At 46.0% G+C, this 9523-nt stretch overlaps 1 protein-coding gene across 3 annotated transcripts in view; it reads left to right on the top strand.

Moving 5' to 3' along the window:
- The first annotated feature begins 2215 nt into the window (after positions 1–2215).
- Positions 2216–9523, top strand: part of UBE2H (ubiquitin conjugating enzyme E2 H) — a 124485-nt gene continuing 117177 nt past the window's right edge. Inside the window, exon 1 of one of the 3 annotated variants that reach the window (XM_055284007.2) lies at positions 2216–2694. In XM_055284007.2, the coding sequence (XP_055139982.1) occupies positions 2642–2694 (53 nt within the window). In that variant the 5' untranslated portion in view covers positions 2216–2641. Of the gene's footprint in view, positions 2695–2771; positions 3919–9523 lie in introns of those variants that run through there. The other 2 variants (XM_055284009.2, XM_063641637.1) reach the window with 2 other exon arrangements.

Genomic DNA, 9523 nt, shown 5'->3' with positions numbered 1-9523 from the left:
CATCGTCTGAAAAAAAAAAAAAAAAAGAAATCTCTTCATTCAGATGTGTCCTCCTTCTCTGTGTGGTTTTCTATGTGCAATGTATTTATTTATTTTGAGACGGAATCTCACTCTGTCATCCAGGCTGGAGTGCAATGGTGTGGTCTTGCTCACTGCAACCTCCGCCTCCCGGGTTCAAGTGATTCTCCTGCCTCAGCCTCCTGAGTAGCTGGGACTACAGGTGCGTGCCACCATAGCTGGCTAATTTTTGTATTTTTAGTAGAGACGGTGTTTCACTATGCTGGCCAGGCTGGTCTCAAACTCCTGACCTCGTGATCCGCCCCGACTCGGCCTCCCAAAGTGCTGGGATTACAGGCGTGAGCCACCGCACCCGGCCGTGCAATTTATTTATTTATTTTTTTTAAGGCTAGTCAAGTGAAGCAGTGGGCGTGTAGAAGGAACAAAGAAATCTGTAACTGGTTGTGATCGATCAGTTTTAAACACCACTGCACCCGGACCAGCAGCTATGTACAATTTGAAAGAACAATACACTCCTTTTAGAAACAGCTAAAATAGCCCACCTTTTTCAGAACATAAAGAGAGTTTATCAAGGGCTGGGGGAGAGGGGGTTATTGTTTAATGTTTGGGATGGTGAACCCGTTCTGGAAATGGGTAGTGTGATGGTTGCACGACATTGTGAATGTATTTAATCCTATTGAATTATACCTTTAAATATGGTTAAAATGTTAAATTTTATGTTACATATGTTTTATAATTTAAAAAGCACAGGTTTTTTGAGGCATGAAATGATAGCTGCAAAAGATGTTCAATCTTAGCTCATTGCTGCTGCCCCAGGTGTGTGTGCATAGGAGATTATGTAAGGAAGGCTCAACTCACAACACATGATCTGACAAAGTACAAGTGTATATTCATGGGAACGAGGGAAAAGATAAAACTTTTGAAAAGGTAGTAAAAATATGACATAAATATAGACGATGCCTGGAACACTCTTCATTGGCCCCTTTGCCTAGTTGACTCCTGGGTTTCATATCACTTCTTTTGGAGGACCTTATAGGGCAGTATCTTTCAGACTTCACTGTGCATAAGAATCACCTGGGGACCTTGTTAAACCTGCAAATTCTCATTCAGTAGATCTGAAGTGAAGCTCTAGCGGCATTTCTAACAAGCTCCCAGGCGATGCTGACACTATAGATCCACAGGCTATACTAGTGGGCTGTGTAAATTTAGTCTTTATTTTTTGGAAACAGAGTCTTGCTTTGTCGCCTAGGCTGGAGTGCATGGCATGATCTTGGCTCATTGCAACCTCTGCCTCCCGGGTTCAAGCGATTCTCCTGCCTCAGCCTCGCGAGTAGTTGGGACTACAGGCCCCCCCCCACCACCCCTGGCTAATTTTTGTAGTTTTAGTAAAGACAGGGTTTCACCATATTGGCCAGACTGGTCTCGAACTCCCGACCTCAGGTGATCCGCCCACCTCGGACTCCCAAAGTGCTGGGATTACAGGCGTGAGCCACCGCGCCCGGCTAAATTTAGTCTTTCTTAGTTCACCATTATATCCCTCATGTCCAGCAACGTGATTAGCACATAGGAGGTGCTTAATAAATATTTATTGGATGAATGAAGTATTTAAGGTTGGTGTAGGAGGTTCACACACTGCGAAGTTGCCTCATGCTCTGTAGAATAAGGATATTAGTACTAAATTATTTCTGACCTTACCACCTTGCTGCGTCAACTCTAATCCTTGAAATAGTGGCCGTAGACACGTGGATTGTGATGAACCCTGGTATGCAAGCCTGAGGAAGCCTTGCTGTGGTCTACAATCCTTGGAAACAAATTCTCTCCGGCCAACGAGGGAGCGGAGTGCAAGGAACCTGCTGGTGTGGTGATTTCCAGATTTTGGTGTCTGAGTAATTGCTACCTTGGCCTCCTCCAAATCAAAGAAATTAACAGCTTGTTAAACAGAGTGTGTGGAGGTTCATTACCCTAAAATCCACGAATGTAATAATATTGCCATTATTTACTCTTATCGTTTAGGATGATGATAATGACACTGGCAGTTGAGCGATTAAGCAGGTGGGGAAGTTGGGGGAGGGGACAGAGGGTGTGAGACAGCCGGAGAAAGAGGAACTACAACTCCCAGAACGCCCCGGGAAAGCCCACGCCTCGGCGGCGCCCCACCCCTCTCGGCGACCAGGCCCGCCCCCTCCGATGGCATCACAGAGGTGACGTCACGGCGCCCAGAGCGAGGCTGGGGTAGGGAGGCCGACTGAGCAGGAGTCGTCCGCTTGTAGTGGAGGCTGCTAGGAGCCGGTCAGAGGGTGAGTGGGGAGCAGGCGAGCGAGCCAGAGCAGGCAGGAGGGAGCGTCGCGCGCCGCAGAGGAGCGCCGGGGCCGGGCCGCAGCGGAACCACAGACGGAGAGGGGCAGCCCGAGCCGGGCGCCGCGGGGTCCCCACCCCCACCCGGCCGGACAGTGCCCGGTGTTCCCCCGTGCGGGGGGCGGCGGCGGCGGCTGACGGGACCGCCGAGACCGCGGGGGTGTTGCCACCTCCACCGAGTAGCCGGCGCGGCCGCGGGCTCCTCAGAGCCGGGGCCCCGGGCCCGTGACAGACGGGCCGAGGAAGGGAGAGAGGCGGCGGCGACACCATGTCATCTCCCAGTCCGGGCAAGAGGCGGATGGACACGGACGTGGTCAAGCTGTATCCTTCGTTGGGGGGAATTTGGGCTGTGTGTGGGGGGGCGGTGTGGGGATGCCCCAGGGCACCTCCGGAACCACTGCAAGGGCCCTGGGGCACTCCAGGCCACTGTCCGAGACTCCCCTCCTCCTCCAGTGCCTACGGCGGCTCCTTGGCACCTCCCAGGGGCCGAGAGCCTTTTCAGCTCGCCTTTTCTCCGCAGCACCCCGAAATACGCGTTGTTCCTCGCTCTTCCTGTATCCCCAGAGCCCGTGACTTTCCTCCGCGACGTTTGGACTCCCGAGACGGCCTTTTTTCTTTTTGCAGGACCAGTCGCCTCACTCTCTACCACCGAGCCCATTTTCAGGGTTTCTCTCTCCTGTTTGCTCGCTTTGGATTTAGAGACTCAAGGCAGAAATTCCCGAGAGGGAAACCTTTCTCCCTTTCTTGAGATGCCCCCATTTCCTCCAACCACAATGCTGCTTGAACTGGGGTCACTCAAGCGACCTCTTTTATCCCTAATTCCTTTCTATATTAGGAAGAGAGTCGCCTGCTCAGGGCCCCCTCTTCTAAGAAAGAGCTCTGTGTGTTTTCAGTGTCCCTCCTGTTAAGCTTTCTGGTCCCCGGGAGAACCCTACTGTTTTCCTTTCCACTGACAAAGCCTGTCCCACCCATAGTTGTATGTGATGAAGACCCCCGGGCCCTCCAGCAAGCCACCCTCCATATTGTGGATATGACAGCTGTGGAAAGAGTAGCTCCTGGACAAAATAAATAGTCCCTGGACTGGCCACTTGGGCAAAACTTCCTATGTGAGGGTCAGGTTCTTGGGGGAATACTTGCCCTGATGTCGCCAAGTGACACCCTTTATTTTCTGTCCCCTCCCCCCAACTTTATGCACTCTGGAGTTTGCAGTGGGAAAGCTATAACTGATAAGAGCCCTTCAGGCAGTGGTTTTGGTTGGAGTCCAGACTGATTATTTCAGGACCAGCTAGAGAAATTCGCGAAGGTTCCTGTGACAAATCGAGAATTTTTTTTTTGAAGAGTAATTTAGAGGGTAGGGGGAGCCCAGAGTTCTGAACAGCTAGTCCTTGGGGAGAGGGGCAAGTGGGGGCTTAGAGGGTGGTAGTGTGGAACACAATTTAAAAGTCCTGTCTGCTGTTTATCTCCCTCCTCCCCATCCCCCTCACCGTTTCCCCCTGTTGCGGGGTTTTGTTTATATAACTCAAGTTGTTTGGCTGAATTCTTCAGGTGAATTCCTTTTTTCTTCCTTTTATTTGTTGCTGTTTTTGATTGAGTGTTTTACCTCTCTGTAGAGGTCAGTGATTATTGTCAAAAAATTCAGTTAGGGAATTTGCTGAAGTTTTAAAAAAGTAGTTTTTGCATATGGTTTGGCAGTGGGGGATGGGAGGGAAGTTGTCTGGGCAAGAGATTTTTTTAAAAATAATCTTTATAGAAATAAGGTGTTTTTCTCCTTGCTCAGGGAAAACTTGGTTAGAAATAAGGAGCAGTAGATAGACTTCTAAGTTTGTGGTTTGAAGTTCAGAATTTTTGGGGGAGTGGGAGATTAGAGCGGAGCAACTAATAAAGTATAGTGTACCCAATATATGTTCAGGCGCAAGTGAAATCAACTCTTTATGAGCTGTTTGTGGCTGTGATTGTTTTGTAAATGTGTGAATGATACCAGTAATGCTGGCTTTTCATAAGGCTGCAGGAAAACTTGTAACTATGACTGTGTGTACATTTTACACAAAGCAGTTTCGGGTTTTATTTTTGTTTAGAAACTAGGAAATGACATAGTGGCAGAATCTGAGTTATTTTTATCTTGAATTGAGAGTTACTGTCACACCTAATGCGAATTTCTACCTAATGTTTAATTGGGATGGAGTGGGGAGATAGAATTCCAGCTGTTTGTGATCGTTGTCAGAGTCTCAAATTATGTACATAGACATATTTTTAAAAGATTGAGGATAAAGAGGGGGGCCTAACTTGACCTGATGCCTTTTCCATACAGTGCCTTTTGTTCATTTAGTAGTTGTGGCATCTAGAATGATTACCGCATTTAGGAGTCGGGGTGTGGGGGGTGGAGAGGGAGAGGAAAACAGACAAAGAACAGCAGGGTGTCTTTTTTTTTCTCCCCCTAAGTGGCTTATTTCATAGCTTATTTTTAGTAGAAGATGAAGAAAGGCAAAGATGCATTGGCCTTCTGTTCTTTCCCCACCTTCCTTCCTTTCTGACAAAAGAAAGCAGAGGGCCTTTAAAATTGTAGATCTCTAAGATGGGAGGATAACAGTTTCGAGATTTAAAAGCCAGAGGTTATCTTTGTTTCGTGTTTATTTTCTGGTATAATGGAGTTTGGAAGTTAAAATGTTTCGGATTTCCTTTTGTGTGTGTCGTGTAGGTGAGAGATTTTGTGTCCTCCTTTCTCTGTTGAATTCACAGATCAATAGGCCCAAATGGAGCCAACAATTTTTGAGTAAGGTATATTTAGCAGAAAATTTAAGGAAAAATTCCCCAGCCCTCTACTAAAATGAGTACAATTGTGTGAAAAGGCTGGGGGTTGAGAAAGATGGTGGAGAGGAAGTAGGAAGAAAAGGTCTGAAGGAATGCACTTCTTGCCCCCCAGTGCCCCTTGATGATTTCTTTGGTGTGGGGGGCGATAGCTGGTTTCCTTGCAGTCTCCTGTTCCAGCCCATTTTTGGATGTCTCCTGAGCGTAATTATACCACCACGATTTACAGCCTGGCAGGGAACCTATATAGTAGGAAAGTAGCAGTGTGGGGGTAGGGAGAGAAGAGGATGTGTAACTAATTGGCCGCTGCCTTCCACCACCTCGCTCGGTGCTTTTGGAGACACCGTCTCTGGTTGTTGTTTGGAGTCAGTGATATTTCTTTTGTGATGGGTTGGTAGGAGGAGAGCTGACTCCCAAGTTATGCAGGGAGTGAGTGTTTTGCACCAATGCACTTAATAATCTGCTGGGTGATTATGTTCTGAAACTCTGACTCATTCATTGTTTCTCTTCTGATCCTTCGCTAAGGGTTTTGCAAACCTCCCCAGGAGCCTAGAAACTGATTTACATGACTTTTGGATCCTTTAGGAATGTGTCCCAATAAAAAAACCTTGCAGTTAGCCCAGATCCTATGGAATGGTCTCGAATAGTGCGGCCATTTGTTTGCAAAGTCAGGTAGATTGGTGATCTGTGCTGCCCAGAGCCTGGCAACCTTTGAGGTTTCCACCTCCAACCAGCTGATTATTTAGATTGTCTGAGAGCTGGGGCTCTGGTGACCTTAAAGCGTGATTTGCCCTAAAGGAATATCGGTTTAAGTTCTTCCTGGTGGAGGAACAAACAGCTCAGATTACACGGGTTTCCTTGTTGGTGGGGGTTACTCGTCTCACCCTGTTGCACAGCCCTGGTGATCCTTTCATCTGTGAACCAGTGGCCCCTGCTGAAGGCTAGAGCTGCTTGTTTTGGAAAAGCGTATGCAGGCAAAAGGCCGCAGGCACCGCTCCTCAGCGCTCATTGGCCGCCCTGTTACTACCCGGAAAAGGAGGAGGGGAGGAGCTACCAAACAGCTGATGGAGTATGTGACAAGAGAGTGTGTTTATATACAAAAGAGGTGGGGGCTGGGGAGGCCCTCTGAGTGGTGTTACAGGAACAAGTGTGTTTCCGAGGGGTAAAAAGAGGAGAGGAAAACCTGACCTGTTAGAGTACAAGAAATGTTTAGAAAAATTAAGGTTAAATCAGAAAAGTAGATTGGATAATAATGGGGACCGGCATACAGCATATGTACAATTTTGTAACTTACAATACCAAGAGTTTTCAGTGATTCTTCTTTTCAGAGGGAGTTCAGTAATAAAATAGGATCCCCCCCCCTTATTTATTTTTAAATTTTTTTGTAGACACCGAGGTCTGACTGGGTTACCAGGCTAGCCTCGTAACTCCTGGCCTCAAATCTTCCTCCTGCGTTGGCCTCCCAGAGTGCTGGAATTACAGGTGTGAGCCCAGTGCACCTGGCCCAGGGCATGCCACTTTAAATGCACTTAACTGACTCATTTGCAGGGATCCCAAAGTATGGCAGAAATGTCAGCTTCCCTTAAGCATCAAGAGTGATAGAAAGGGACGGTGTCTTACACTAAATTCATTAACAGCCTGAGTTAATTTTACAGAATCGTTGGTGTCTGCTTTAGGGTTTTAGAAGCTTTCTCTAATAAATTCAAAACCTCAGATGTGGCCATGTGTGGTGGCTCACACCTGTAGTCCCAGCATTTTGGGAGGCTGAGGCGGGAGGATCACCTAAGTGTAGGAGTTTGAGAGTCCAGTGAGCTAAGATCATGCCACTGCACTCATGCCTGGGCAACAGAGCAAGACTCTCAAAAAAAAAAAAAAAAAAAAAAAAAGCTGGCATGGTGCATCACGCCTGTAATCCCAGCACTTTGGGAGGTCAAGGCGGGCAGATCACCTGAGGTCAGGAGTTCGGGACAAGCCTGGCCAACATGGCAAAACCCCATATGTACTTGTACTAAAAGTATAAAAAATTATCCAGGCGTGATGGCGCGGGCTTGTAGTCCCAGCTACTTGGGAGGCTGAGTCACGAGAATCGCTTGAACCCATGAGGCGGAGGTTGTGGTGAGCCGAAATTACACCACTGCACTCCAGCCTGGATGACAGAGCAAGACTCTTATCTCAAAAAAAAAAAAAAAAAAAAACCTCATGTTTGGGTACGTGCTTTGTGCCAGCGTGGTGCTGGGAGTTTAGTAGTGAAAAATTCAGTATGGGTGGTCATGGTGCTTATGCAATTAGTTAAAACTTTTTTTAGTCGGAAAGGACAGGCTGTGTTAGGTCATTGCTGTGTGTAGTGCCTTTTTGAGTAACTTGTATTTACTCTTAGAGTGGACTTTTCAAGGAATAGAAAGGTTAAAAAGTGAATTTTGTGTGCTAGGATGTATATGGGGATCTGTACACCTGTTTAAAAAAAATTGCAAAACTAAAATATTAAAATATGTAGCCATTTGTCTTTGACTTAACTAGTAGTTATTCTATCCCTAAGTTAGTAGTCTTCGTTACTCTTTGTGTTCAAAGTGTAAACAATTCCCTAATCTTTTAACTAGTTCTAGTGTCAATTGGGAAACTGTGGTTTGCCTCTTTGTTTCCTGTGGCCTCTGTTTTAGTGAGATGATGAGATGAAAGTTGGCACAGCTTTATGGTCTTCAAGCTAAAAGTTAAAGATTTGGCAACTCTCAGTGTTCTGAATTTGTCTTCCCTGCCTAGATTTTGGTGACAAATATAACATACTGGTACTTATTTTGGTTAGACAGGAACCTACATGAGTAAGCATTCACAGCTTCAGAACATCTGATTCCTGCAGTGCAGTTCTAGTAAATTACACGCAAGCCTAAAAATTCAGCTTTTTGGGAAAAAATGTTTCGCAGATGTGACCCGTAAAAGTCCCTTCTGTATTTGTGTATGTATGTTAGAACAACCTAGATTTGTTGGTTTTTCTAGTGTTGCAATTTTCTTAGCCCCTTGACCTGCATTTTATAGATATATTTAAAATTTGGTATTCTTTTCAGTCTTAACAGATTTGATGGTTCCAAGAATCATTGGAGTTTTAGGCATGTAATCCAGACCTTACATTACGTTATAATGTTTGCAATGTAATAGCTTTTTACCTGTAGACCTACAGAGTGTCCCTATTAGTAAAATACTTAAAAGAACTTAGTTGGATTTCAAAAGTAAAAAGATAATTGAGAAAAACATAGGTTACAAGAAGGAAAACCAGTCACCTGTAATCCTAGTTCTTTAAACAGTAGTTCTCAAACTTTAGTTTGAGATTGCGCCACTGCACTCCAGCCCAGGGGACAGAGCAAGATTCCATCTCAAAAAAACAAAAAACAAATAATCACCTGGAGAGTTTGTTAAAACAGGTTACTGCATCCCACTCCTGGAGTTTTCTAATTCATTGGGTCTAGGGTGGGGTCTAAGAAGTTCGCAGATGATGCTCCTGGTCCAGGACCACTGTTTAAGAACTATTTGCCTTAAATGTTAACCTTATGGCTTTTTTCCTATATTTTTTACTCTCCCCAGGATGTATTGTTTTCAACCTGTTGATCATACTGTATGCATCTGCCCTGTTTTTGCTTAATATTTTTGCAACTGTTTTTCCCAGTTAAAAATAATGACTAGGGGCCGGGCATGGTGGGTCACGCCTGTAATCCCAGCACTTTGGGAGGTCGAGGCAGGCAGATCATGAGGTCAGGAGATCGAGACCATCCTGGCTAACATGGTGAAAACCCATCTCTATTAAAAATACAAAAAAAAAATTAGCCGGGCGTGGTGGCGGGTGCCTGTAGTCCCAGCTACTCAGGAGGCTGAGGCAGGAGAATGGTGTGAACCTGGGAGGTGGAGCTTGCAGTGAGCCGAGATAGCGCCATTGCACTCCAGCCTGGGCCACAGAGCGAGACTTTGTCTCAAAAAAAAAAAAAAAAAAATGACTAGGCTGGGCACGGTGGCTCATGCCTATACTTCCAGCACTTTGGGAGGCTGAGGTGGGCAGATCACCTGAGGTCAAGAGTTTGAGACCAGCTTGACTAACATGAAGAAACCCCATCTCTACTAAAAAATACAAAATTAGCTGGGCACATGCCTGTAATCCCAGCTACTCGAGAGGTTGAGGCAGGAGAATCAATTCACTTGAACCTGGGAAGTGGAGGTTGTGGTGAGCCGAGATTGCGCCATTGTACTCCAGCCTAGGCAACAAGAGTGAAACTCAGTCTCAAAAAAAAAAAAAAAAAAGAAGTAGCTCATGTAATATGCCATCCCATGGCTGTGCCATTGATTTAATTCTTTGCCATTTTTC

The sequence above is a fragment of the Symphalangus syndactylus genome, chromosome 6, assembly GCF_028878055.3.
Source record: "Symphalangus syndactylus isolate Jambi chromosome 6, NHGRI_mSymSyn1-v2.1_pri, whole genome shotgun sequence".
Classification (NCBI taxonomy): domain Eukaryota; kingdom Metazoa; phylum Chordata; class Mammalia; order Primates; family Hylobatidae; genus Symphalangus; species Symphalangus syndactylus.
Note: the sequence above shows the minus strand (reverse complement) of the source record. Positions and strands in the feature narration are given on the sequence as shown.